The 13,167-nt window shown below is 36.6% G+C and overlaps 1 protein-coding gene across 1 annotated transcript in view; it reads right to left on the bottom strand.

Annotated features, from left to right (window-relative positions):
• LOC120535020 (claudin-19-like) overlaps positions 1 to 11,980 on the bottom strand; it is a 31,387-nt gene extending 19,407 nt beyond the window's left edge. The window contains exons 1-2 of the mRNA XM_039762526.1: positions 11,855 to 11,980; positions 9,501 to 9,763 (exon numbers count right to left, since the gene is read on the bottom strand). Coding sequence (XP_039618460.1) covers positions 9,501 to 9,720 — 220 coding nt within the window. The 5' untranslated portion in view covers positions 9,721 to 9,763; positions 11,855 to 11,980. The remainder of the gene's footprint in view (positions 1 to 9,500; positions 9,764 to 11,854) is intronic.
• Between the last annotated feature and the right edge of the window lie 1,187 nt (positions 11,981 to 13,167).

Below are 13,167 nucleotides of genomic sequence, written 5' to 3'. Positions count from 1 at the left end.
CTAAAACAATGCGGCTATGTTACAGCATGGGCTTCTAAGCAAATTTTAATCAATCCGAACATTAACTCTTTCACAGATAGTATTTGTTCATTCATTTTCTGAGCTTACTTCTCCGAATATATACCATTTTGGGGATTGAATCCAATCCTGGAAGGTCACAAATAATGTCAAGGGCTTTTTTATTAGGAAAATAAGAGAAAAATTCTGATGAGGTCCCACCATTTATTATAAAAAGTTATTTACCTAACAATTTTCAAACAGCACATGAAAACTCAGTGGTTTCCAAATTATCGCTAGGTTTTTGGTTCCATATGTTATTAAACTGGTGCATGAAAAAATGTTTTCTAACATTTTTTGTGAAATTTCTTCAGAATAATTTTCTACCCATCTGTTTGCTAAAACCCCAAACTTTACTGTCAGCTATAGTTTTTTTTCTGGCAGCGCTATGCACAAAACTGAAATCAGTGGTGAATAAGAGTGGTACAAATTTCACTTATTTAATTTATAAATATTATTATCATTTATTATTTTTTAATTAAAAGTTTAGGAACAATTGTACTCCATTCATATACAAGGTGTGGCCTGTGGGTTGTGTAGAATTAGGCTCCTTGCTACCTCCTATTTATTTCCCAAAATCTGCTCTGTTCATTTACCCTTTCAGGCATAACTTATATTCAGCTATTACAATTATGTTTCACAGAAGTTTTCAATCTCATCCCACCCTGCCACCAATGGTTACTCACCTTCGAGATTGAGTAGTGTTTGGAAGTTCTGGCAGTTAGTTCGGCCAGTGCTGTCCTGGACACAGGTCTTCCACAGATTCTCATAATAGTTGGTGGTTGTAATCAACTGGTCGTAGTCTGTGGACACTTTCCAGTAACTGTTCATCAAGCAAGCAAGAGTGGCAAGCCAGCCTCCCACACTCAGCAAAAATCCCAGCAATTGTATTCCCGTTGACATGTTTTTTTTATAAAGATATACAGATCTCTAAATATGTTTCAGCAAAATCAATTTAAACGAATGAGTATAAGAGCTGAAAATATGTCCCGTTTACGCTGGGATCTGTTTCCTGTGCTCAGATGGAGCCCTCTGAAAACGTGTCTGTCCTGTCTGCCGTTTGGGTTGGATGATACTTTGAGCTTTGCACAGAGGCTATAAAATGATAAGACAGCTGCTTCCTCTAGTAGTCATAAGGAGTGGCAGGTGAACTTACAGGTCAATTACAACCAAAAACTGGAGAGGGTTAATGGTTGCTTGGGAAATCAGTTCAATAAACTTTATTGGAGTTGCTAGTAGACACACTGATAATTTCTGTGCAAACTGAAAAACTTTCCTGAGATATCTTAAAACTAAAAGAAATTAATTTCTTTTCCTGTGGAACATATACTCTTAAGAATTATCACTCTGATTGATGTATTAGTAAAAATTTGTAAATGAGCACCAGAACAAGTGCGGTATCAATAAGAATATGTAGGCTTTATCGTACAGAGTCTTGAGGAGCCAGACCACCTAGGGAAGTCTTGCACAAACACAACGTTGACCATGCTGGGGATTGAGCTAGGTTCCCTGCGCTATAAAAGAAGCAACACTAAATACTGTGCCATGATGCCACTCATAAAATATAATTTAATTCATCTAATTTTTAGGTAGCTTAATTTACACATAATGTACCAGATTAATGGCATCTGGATGAAAGTCAGAAAAGAATTCTGGATGGGATTCTAATCTATCACAGGCCATGTCATACCAGGCTTGTTTAAATTGTCACCTATTCTATTATGTGCTTTAGAAAATGTTGTTTTTTTTTGCCACTTTTTTTGCAAAGCTAAAAAGTTCAGGCTTTCAGTATCTTCAGTTTGTATACCAGTATATATCCTACAACAAAAGACTGTGTGGCCTTTTAGCAAGATGCATTACCTGTAAAGCTTTAACTTGAGCAAAATATGAACTTTTTGGATGTGTTTGGAACACCAAGGGCAGTGATTCCTGCCTACTTCTCTTCTTTCGAAAACTGAATATGCAAGACTTCAAAAGGTTCAATCTATCAATCTATCAATCTATGTCTTATGGTGGTTTCAGGCTTTATCAAGAGTAATAACTATTTTATATCAAACTTTGCTCCAAGTTTAGGTCACACAGTAAGTCAGATTGTAAGATAAAAAAGCATGTAGTTTGTTGTCCCATACCCGAGACACAGTTCTTGCCATTTGATGAGTGCACTTTCATTGGTAAATATTCTTGATGTGCAGGGATTCCTACTCCCTGAGTTTAGGATGGATCAAGCCATAACTCCAACAATAAAGCTGACAGATGTATGTTTTGTTCACTTGTATGACCCATCAGTAAAGGTCAGTTGATCATGATGGACTTTGTGGGTTGCAGGGTTTAGATGGATTAAATGTAATGAAAGGTAACTGCAATGTGTTTTAATATTGATCAAGAATAGAAAACTGACCCTAAACTTAGTATGACATGGAAAAGTCCAATAAATTCATGAACGTAAAGTTGTTTAACAAACTAAAATGCTCAAAAACACAAAAAGCCCATAGACTTCAGATTCTATGAATTTAATAGATCAAACTGAGATGACTAGTAATGAGAAGGCATTTAGTGCTGACAAATCATTCGGCTAGATTTTATGAGTGGAAAGTGAAATGTTTACCTGTTATTGTTTTGGTGTTTCTTAAATATAGGGTAGTATGGTGTTGCTATCAGTGGTTATAGCTGCTGCTGGGGGTGTGGTCTGTGTGGCCCCATTTCCTGCCATGCAGTCAATTCAGCTGTCATTCTAATCCATCCCACTGTGACCCTGATATGGATTAAAAGATGTGATCAATAGCGTAAAACCTTAAACCTAACGGTGGTATTCGACACTGCTGATTTTCAAAGTGGCCAGAGATTATGGTAGCTCCAGTGTACTGTTCTATGTAAATTACAAATTTCCATCATTTGTGGTTTATAGTATTGATTATCAATACCTCTTTGCTTCTCCAATGAGATGCACACTATACAGCAATTAATTAACCTGATTTTCACTGATCCACACTGAGCATTCCTTGTGACTGAGATTTTCACACAGTTTAGTTTTCGGAATGGGAAGAACTTCAGGGACAGTCCAAGAGAGAAAGAGACACCGACCATCTGGCTAGGATTTGATCATTTTGTAGGAGACCGCAGATGTGTAGCAACACATGTCAATTTCAGTATATACTGTATCCTTATTTCTGGTTAGTCTAATTTCAAAACGATTGTAACCTTCCCTTTCCAGCCTGTATATTATAATTATTTTGTTAACTAGAGTTTCACATATTTGTCTACAGTGAGAAAATTAATATAAATGTAACATTATTTCAAAATATTGTGCTATGGCACACACCACGGGCCTCATGTATAAATCTCGTTATGCTCAGAAACGTGTGTAAGCAATTTCTTATCCAAACATTAAGATTAAAATACATGGAAATTGTCTTAGAGTTACAGAATGTTCCTACCATCTGTAAACCCTACACAGACTTTTTTGGTGTTGGTATTTTAACATCTACATGCAGCAGGAGAATGACATGAAAGAAAAATCTCTTTCATGGCATATTTCGTTGACATGTCAGTTACATTTCAGTGTGTGTCTGTCCATTCACTTTCTAAACCTGGTTGTTCTAAACTTGTAATAGAACAGGGATCACATGACATTTGTGTGATGGTCACTGTAATGTAGGCTCCAACTCGGCATAAAGTACCAAGAGGACAGCATTAGGAAGTCTTTTCTGGCTTATGGGTCAGGAATCATCATGAAAGAAGTCACAACTACAGTTAGCAATATTTAAATGACAATATTGTGCTTTTAAGTTTTGTTTGTTTAGGTGTTTTAATTGTGGCAAAATAAGAAATGATACTAGAAATAATATAGTATATCCCCCAGCATTTCCTTTTAACCAAGTTAATTTTTTTCACTGAAATAGATCTACTCAAACTAAATAGAGTAATTTATCAGCAGAAACCCTCCACCTGAGTCCTTGGCCCAGTATCAACAGGCTTTTTCAAAGAAATCTCTGATGTGCTAATTGATAGTGTACTTGACATAGTGAACTCATCATCAGATACAGCGTTTTTCCCTGACGTCTATAGATCTCAGTTGTTAAACCCCTCAGAAAAAAGAATCTGTACTCCTCTATCTTTGACAACCAATTTCTAACCTGCCTTTCTTAAGTAAAATTCTAAAAAAGGCAGTTTTAAAACAACTAAATTATTATTTGAATAAACATTCTATTCTTGACAAGTTTTAATCAGGTTTTAGAACAAATTATAGTACAGAAACATCACTGGTTAAAGTAGTAAATGATTTGTGGGTTAATGCGGACAGACACCGTATATCTGTTCTTGTTCTCTTAGACTTGAGTGCAGCATATTATTATAAATCACCTTAAACAATGGGTGGACCTCTCCATCAGCGTCTTAAATTGGTTTCTGTCTTACTTATCAGGTAGAAATTTCTTTGTTAATTGTGGTGATTGTACTTTGGAGACCCATGATATTGTATATGGTGTATCACAAGGATTAGTTCTGGGTCTGCTGCTTTTTTCAAGCTACATGCTTCCATTAGGTCAGATTATCTCAAAGCACAAGATGAGTTACCCTTGCCGTATATATCGATTAAATCTGATGACCCAGATGCTCTTGGCTCTCTGATCTTATGTAGTTCCGATTGGATGAGTAGAAACTTTCTAAAACTAAATAAGGAAAAAACAGAAGTCTTAGTGACTGTCACATTTGGAAATAGTGAGGGTGATAGAAAAAAAAAAACTTGATCCCGTAGTTTTAAAAGTCATGATGGAGGTAAAGAATTTAGGGGTAATCATTGACTCTGACCTAAACTTTAAATTACATATTAAACAGAGAACTAGGACTGTATATTTTTCAATTAAGAAATACAGCAAAAATTAGACCTCTTATAACTTTACAAGACGCTGAAAAATTAGTTGACGCTTTTGTTTTTAGTCGACTAGATTACTGTAATGGACCCCTAACAGGAGTACCTAAGAAAGACATCAATCGGTTGCAATTAGTGTAAAATGCAGCAGCCAGAATATTGACTAGAAAAAGAAAATCTGAGCACATTTCACCAGTTTTAGCATCGTTCCATTGGTTTCCCGGGTCGTTCAGAATTTGCTTTAAAATACTACAAATGGTTTTTGGCCTTAAGTAATCTTACTCTGTCCCATATTTTGGAATGCCTGTCCCCCTACACTCCAAGTCCTAACCTAAGATCTTATAATGGACGTCTGCTTATAATTCCAAGAGCCAAGCTTAAAAGAAGTGGTGAAGCGGTCTTTTGTTTCTATGAACCTAAAATTTGGAAAACTTTACCAACAAAAATTTGCAGGGCTAATACTGTGGAACATTTTAACAAACTTCTAAAAACCAATTATTTTAATTTGGCTTTATGTAGCTACATTTTAGTTGTACTCCTAATAGACTATATGGGCATAGAATTATCATATTCTTCAGGGATGTGCAATCTTACTCATCTCTGCTTTTTTGTGCTGTCTTTTCTGGTTCTTCAGTGGTGGCGGTCTTTGCCACCTCCACCTGATCAAGGCACAATGCAGCCACCTGTGTTGCTGAGAGGAAGGTTGGTGCCCAGCCTGACCACAAGACTGACTTAATCGAATCCTCTCATATAAAGACTGGAAACAAAGATGATTGACCTAAGAATATTTATGTTAGGTAGAATGCCCAGTGGTCTTTTAGCCTCCAGTCAGCCATCTGACCTTATCACCGGACTCATCCTGAGACATTTACATCATGACACTGTATATAAGGATGCGACTCTTCTACTTGATATTTATCTATTTTTAAGATCGTTTAGATTCATTTTTTTCTTTGTTACTTAAAAGGCAATAATATTAAAGAATCTTATTTGTTTCTCTTTTCTTGTAATTTTTTCCTTGACATCTTGTAAAGCACTTTGAGCTGCATTATTTGTATGAAAACATGCTATATGCAGTACATAAATGTTGTTGTGACATGTGATGGAGATTTACTTAGACTGCCATGCCGCTGTACAAGCAGGCATAAGCTGCAGTCACATGCACTACCATTTCAATAGCTTGAACTGACTGGCATTTATAAAGGGAAAAACTGTACACCACATATTCAAGTTGGAATCACCTCTCTTAAGCTAATTCTGAAACAGTGAATTAACCTGTAATGAAGAAATAGTCTGTACGATTTCAATCTGTTTTAAGGACTGGTGATGCGCAAAAGAGAGTTGCTTTGAGGAGGATAGATTGCAGTATTTGTTTTGTTCATTCATCCTCAGCCTAAACCCACTTATCCAGGGCAGAACATAGCTGGAGCTTATCCTAGCATGCAACTGGCACAGGCAACTCCAGTACTAGCTCATTGCAGGTTGAATACATACACACACAGACACACACATGCTTCAAGGGATGATTTAGCATAGCCAATACATCTAACTGGCATGTATTTGGACTATGAAGAAACCAGAACAAACCCACACGGACCTATGTGCAAACTCCACACAGGGAGCACCTGGGATGTGACCCCTGGACTCTTTAATATGAGGCAGTAAAGTACATCAGTTGAGAAGGGGGGCTTAAACTCCGTCAAATGTGAGTAAAATGTTACATTCACATTCAGGGAGTTTTCTTTGTTCTGCCATGGTTTGAAAGTAAAGCTTTCATTCAGGGACATAGCCAAATTTATATGGTGATTAGATCACGAATATTCAAAATAATCATTTTTTTTAAGCAATACATGATTACTAGTGGGAGGTGATAAGGAGCACGAGCATGTAGTTTTAAGTTAGTTTGCAATATATGTATTTATTTATATTTATTTAACAATGAATGCTCCAGGTATTATTCATGCCTTGTGCCCTGTGGTTGCTGGGTAGGCTCTAGCTTCCCCATGACCCTGTTCAGGATAAAGCAAGTTTAGAAAATGGATGAACTGATGGTGATCCACAGCTGTACTTTCAGATGAATCAACTTCCTACTGTTATGCCAACAGAAAACACTTGGTAAAGTAAAAGTTACTGAAACTAACCACAGGTATTCTTGCAGCGTTTCTGAAGTCAAGCTCACTCTTCCAGTGCGTCTTCAGTTGTGCTGTGATATGTCTCGCTCAGTGATCCTACCTTATCTTTGCAAGACTCTCTTTATCCAATACTCCAGAAGTATTTGCCTTCCAGAGCCTTCCCAGGCTTGTAAAATGTGAAGGGAATGTTCCGAGGGTTTGCGTAATGTAAAATTCAGCATAACTGTGTGACATTTTGCTATCAATCACCCAGCCATTCCTGCTTATCTTATAGGATAATATGCTGGCTGCTACAATATAGTTTGCACTCATGACCACCTGTGTGTTGATGCTGTGATATCACTTGTGATTCTCATATGAATGCTCATCTACACGTGAGGCAATGATCTTTATGTGCATGACGATTTGCATGAATACTGCTTTCTTTAACATTACCTTACATGGAGTAGTGAGTACAATATTATATTAATCTGCTTATTATCTCATGCATTATTTAAAGTTTGGTGTAAAATATACAAATATTTTCTATTGTAATGCTGCATTTCACATGTACCATTACACTTTCATTACTACAGTTCTGCCAGCAGCGCATGGCTTCTCCCTGTAGATCGAGCAATAACATAACTGACAAAATATGTGATGAATATTATCACATCTCTGCCAGATCAATATCTTTTTACAAGCTCCTTGTTGTGCAGTTTTTCTACAAAAGTCTACCTTTCCCAGGGTGTCCGTGAAGATATCTGCCAGAATGCCATGTTCTGGCAGCTCCTAGTGAGATTGGACAACTCATATGCTCTGCTAAATCCCTGTAAAGTAAGAGTAGGGCTAGAATTGTGTCACTCAAGATTTTTGAGCCAGTTAGGACCATTTTCCTACTCAGAGAAACTTGATAAATAAGGGCACAATTCTCATTTTAGGACCCATTCATGCAAGAATTCAGAAAAATACCAAAGTTTTCACAAACGTTTTCTCACAAATGTGCCAGCTTAGCTGAACCTGATTATTCCATTACAAAGTTGCAGGGAGTCAAATCCTTTTTTAGACATGAACTAGCCCAGGAAAGGATACTACCCATCTCTGCAGAGCAAATTTAGAGTTGTCAATTAACTTATTGTCTCGATGCATGCTCAATAGTCCAGGTAAGGAAATTCTAGAAAGTTTATTCTGTTCATCTGGACATAGTTTTTTTTTCCGATATGTTTCATTACTCATCCAAGTGACTTCCTCAGTCTCAGTTGACTGCAGGCTTCTCCAACCTTATAAACAGTACCTTGGCATAATGACGAAACTAGCACCATTGACTAACAATGGGCTGTGTGATCTATGATATGCAAATTGTCAATTGATCAGCGTCCATGAGAACCATTCACAGAGAGCTGGGGAATGGCTGCAATCACTGCATTGTAAGATGGTAAGTCTACAATATTTACATCTACAGGACAGTGGTCACTCTTTCAGTGATGAAGATGTGCATATCCTGGACAGGTAGGAACTTGAGCGAGGAGACAAAGAGGCCTTTTGACATGAAAAAGGAATTACCATCTCTGAACCGAGGAGGGGGCCTAAGGGTACATCTTTCACCATCTTACAATGCGGTGATTGCAGCCATTCCCCAACTCTCTGTGAATGGTACTCATGGCAATTGATCAATGGACAATTTGCATATCATTGATCACATGGCCCATTGTTAAACAATGGTGCTAGTTCGGTCATTAGGCCAAGGTACTGTTTATAAGGTTGGAGAAACCTGCAGTCAACTGAGACTGAGGAAGTCACTTGGATGAGTGATGAAACGTATCGAAAAAAAAAAAAAAACTATGTTCAGATGAACAGAATCAACTTTCTACAATTAACTTATTGTAACCTGCACTAATTGTAATAGGAGAGGACATTTAAGTAAAACAGGAAACCACACGAAAATGGGGAGAATGTGGGAACTCCACACTGAGTAACTGGTTTGGGCTCCAAACCTGGCTAATTAGGATTGTGATACAGCAGCAACAAGCAGAGTGCACCTAAATAATTGGGAAAAGTTTTCAAGTGCATGAGAAACTAGTAGGTGTCAGCATGCCAAGTTAAACAATTCAGTAGCAAGCAAGAGGCACCAAATGCTTAGGCACAGTTAGATGCTTTAGAGTAGAACCAACATTAATGTATAGGTGGATCATGAACATCCTTGCCTCCGAATTTCTGTCAAGATTTTAGCTAAAGTAAAAGGAGGGGATGGAAATCCCTAAAACGGCACATCAACTTTTGCATTTTGTGGGGAAAAGTGCAGGCTCACTACTTTAAAACTGATAAATAGAGTTTTAAGTTTTCATCGCCTAAGAGGTCAATGTTGACCTGAACCCACCGCTTCTTTAGTTGGTAGGGCAGAATCAAAACATAATGTCATCACATACATGGTTGAATTCCTACTCAGGAATTGTTGGCACACATACCTTCAAGTCCCAGAACACTGGAAAACCATTTGCACTGGACGGATCCAGATGAGGTGGCAGCACAGTTCATCCATAGGCCCTCAAACATCCACTTAGCAGTAATCACAGATTCTGACATGCTGGAGACTTTCCAGTTGCTGGAAACGGTGCAGGCAATTTGTAGTATGAACCCCAGGAATGACGCCAGAAAGCCTGAGAGCTGCAACACCAACATGCTCATTCTTGACAAGCCTTTTTTTAACCAAGGGTACAGCTATGGGCACCTGTGAAGACGGTAATAGTTTAATTATCAGGTAGAAATCAAATATTTGGGTACTTTCCTGCATTTCTGGCTTTGATCTTGTATGATGTAAATAGTTATTTTAATTATTATAATAAAACCTGTTATTTCACTTTGACATCCTGTGTAATGAATTTGTATATTTAAGCACATGTCACTGTGAGGCTGTTTTGACTACACACATTTATGGATTAGTGTACTTTCAGGCAGGATTTTACCAAACCATTAACAAGGAGATAAAGAATATAGTACTGAAAATTGGGCCATAATCTGTCAATGGTCATATGTATGGTTTACAGATAACAAGATAATGTTCATTTTATAGATTGCCTATTCTTAATATGCATAACCATAACATGTTTTTCCTTGCCCACTCTTATTTTATTCCACATAGTCATTTTGTTCACAAGTGCAAGATTTTTCCAATTAAGGTTGCTTTTAACTAACATAACACATTCTATTATGACATCAGTAATGTAATATTTTAGAAAGCCTCAACAATTTATCATCTACAGTACTTTTCATAATCATCATGTTTGAAAATAGCTTTAGAAATTAAAGGATCTCTAATGTTTAGTTTTTATAGTAATTTTCAGTATAAGCATAATTTTGTAACTCTTTTCAAAGCACTGATCTTTACTCCTAATGGTACCTTTCACAATGAACAAAATGACAAAGAACTTTAGAAAGTAGTTCATCTTTGTCATAATTCATTTCATAGACAATCAAATGCTGCTTTTCAAAGTAATCTTGTTTTTCCAGTGGTTTAAAGCAGGCCTTATATCATGCATTACAAAGCATCCGTCTATTTTCTAACCATCCTGTCTAGTTGAGGGTCAAGCATGCTTAATTTTGCATAGCTGATTTTATAGTAAACTGGTTTTAATACAGTTTTTATTTCACCCAGCATGATCATAAAAAGAAATACAGTACAGACAATTTTGATGTCACCTCATAATGAACATCATCACCCTGCAGAGGGTGCAGACCTATAAATTCCTGGGGGTGCAGCCGGATGATAAATTGGACTAGACTGCCAATACTGATGCTCTGTGCTAGAGAGGACAAAGCCAACTATACGTCCTTAGAAAACTGGCGTCCTTCAACATCTGCAATAAGATGCTGCAGATGTTCTAACAGACGGTTGTGGTGAGTGCCGTCTTCTATGCAGTGGTGTGCTGAGGAGGCAGCATAAAGAAGAGGGACACCTCACGTCTGGACAAACTGGTGAGAAAGGCAGGTTCTATTGTATGGATGGAGCTGGACAGTTTGACATCCGTGGCAGAGCGATGGGCGCTGAGCAGGCTCCAGTCAATAATGGAGAATCCACTGCATCCACTGAACAGGATCATCTTCAGACAGTGGAGCAGCTTCAGCGACAGACTGCTGTCACTGTCCTGCTCCACTAACAGACTGAGGAGCTCGTTCCTCCCCAACACTATGCGACTCTAATATTATACAAAATGATTTTGTCTGTTATACCTTCATTGTTATCACTCTTTAATAATGTTCTTTATCAGTTTGCTGCTGCTGGGGTATGTGAATTTCCCCTTGGGATTAATAAAGTATCTATCTATCTAAATACACTAGCACTTTGCTTCCCATTTTACTTTTCATAGCACTATCATTAAATTATTCACAAAGGAGTGCTTTCACAAAATAAAAGTCAAAATCTGTACATCTTATGCCCCCCATTCCCTGTGATCTCAGACAGGTATAGTATCTCCATATGGGAAGCACAAAGATCTAGAAATCTCATTCAGTGCCGCTTCTGTCACTCTGCGTTTATTTCCCTTGTGTATCTACATTTGCCTTTGTATGTCTTCATATTGTAATATTAAGAGACATTTTATGCTCTTACATCTGCATTTAGTGTCATTTATTTATTATTTTCATTCCCAATATATGATTCCATATACTGAAGCACATTAAATATTTTTGCATCTGTTGTTTTTTATTGCTGTATAATATACATATATTAAACTTTAAAATACTATGCAGTTAAATATACTGTGGAAATTCCATTGTACAGGGTGTTATAATAAAAAAATGTTTTAATTGAAAATCATCTTACCTGAATGATCTGGTGCTATGAGGAACACACGAAATACACGAGACTGGACACATGCTTGGAATAAATGGTCCCAACAGTGGGCCAAAGACCTTAAACACAAAATGCCAAAATGCTAAGTAAACATTCCAAGCACAAGAGGGACAGTGAACTCTGTAAAGACAAAGCACGTCACTTCAACTTTTTTTTCATTCGAATGGTAAATTTTCTGTTTCTATAAATAAAAATACAATTGCTTGATTAGGAAGTAAGATCTTTCCCGTCCCGGGACACAGAGTTCAATATCTGTGTTTGTAGTGCAGTCGATTTTCTATCAAGTCTAAATCGATGCTTTTTATTTACAAAATGAATAATTCAGATCCAGCTTTGGAAAATGATTTATATCCAATCTAAAAATGAGGTGCCATGCAATATTGTTACTTGTTACATTCTTCACATTTATCATTTATTATACAATCATTTTTTGTATATTTACTAGTTACAAATCAGTTGATTAATCAATCAGCAAATCACTGAATAATTTATTATATTATGCAGCATATATATTACCAAGCATCATCACAAGTTATTTTACAAAATAATGAACATGATTATAGATTATATGTTTACACACTTATTATTGTCACATGTAAAGAATACAAGGCAATTCTTATCTTACTTATGTGTAACACATCATTACTCTCCAGCACCCTGACAAGCAAGTGTCATTACCTTACCTTACCTACTTCCATCACTATTCAGCCATTAAGCAGAAGAGGCTATACATTCAAAATGGATTGACTGACATATGCAGACTGTGACTTTTGTTGACTAGCAAATGCAGAAAAGATATCTGGCAAGATTACATGTTACTACTAACGTTTTTGCTGTTACGAGAAGTAAAGTAGAAGTAAAATAGCTCTACTGTAGGTCTCAAAAGATTAGCTTTGGGTGTCACAAATATACTAAATCCATATTGAAATGATGTTTATCAATATAAGGGCTAAAAAGAGATACTTCTAAAGAATTTATTTTGATCTTCGAAATACAAGGGAAGCACACAATATGAATGCAACTTAGGCAACCTAAATAGAGATTGATGATTAAAGACCTCTTAATGCTGTTGTAACTATAGACTAAAAATATTCATAGTTGCATTAGTCCACAATTTTTCTCTTCTCTTCACCATGTTAGACTCCTTATTTAAAAAAAATTATACTTAGCTCACAGTTCTTATCTAAATATACTATGTTAGCATCTGTTAATTTTAAATCCAAGACACAGAAAAATGTTTGGACATATTAATTGATCATTTAACACAAATTGCAACATGCTCA

Source organism: Polypterus senegalus, chromosome 1 (genome assembly GCF_016835505.1).
Source record: "Polypterus senegalus isolate Bchr_013 chromosome 1, ASM1683550v1, whole genome shotgun sequence".
Classification (NCBI taxonomy): Eukaryota; Metazoa; Chordata; class Cladistia; order Polypteriformes; family Polypteridae; genus Polypterus; species Polypterus senegalus.
The sequence above is the reverse complement of the archived record's forward strand: the minus strand, read 5'-3'. Positions and strand labels throughout refer to the sequence as shown.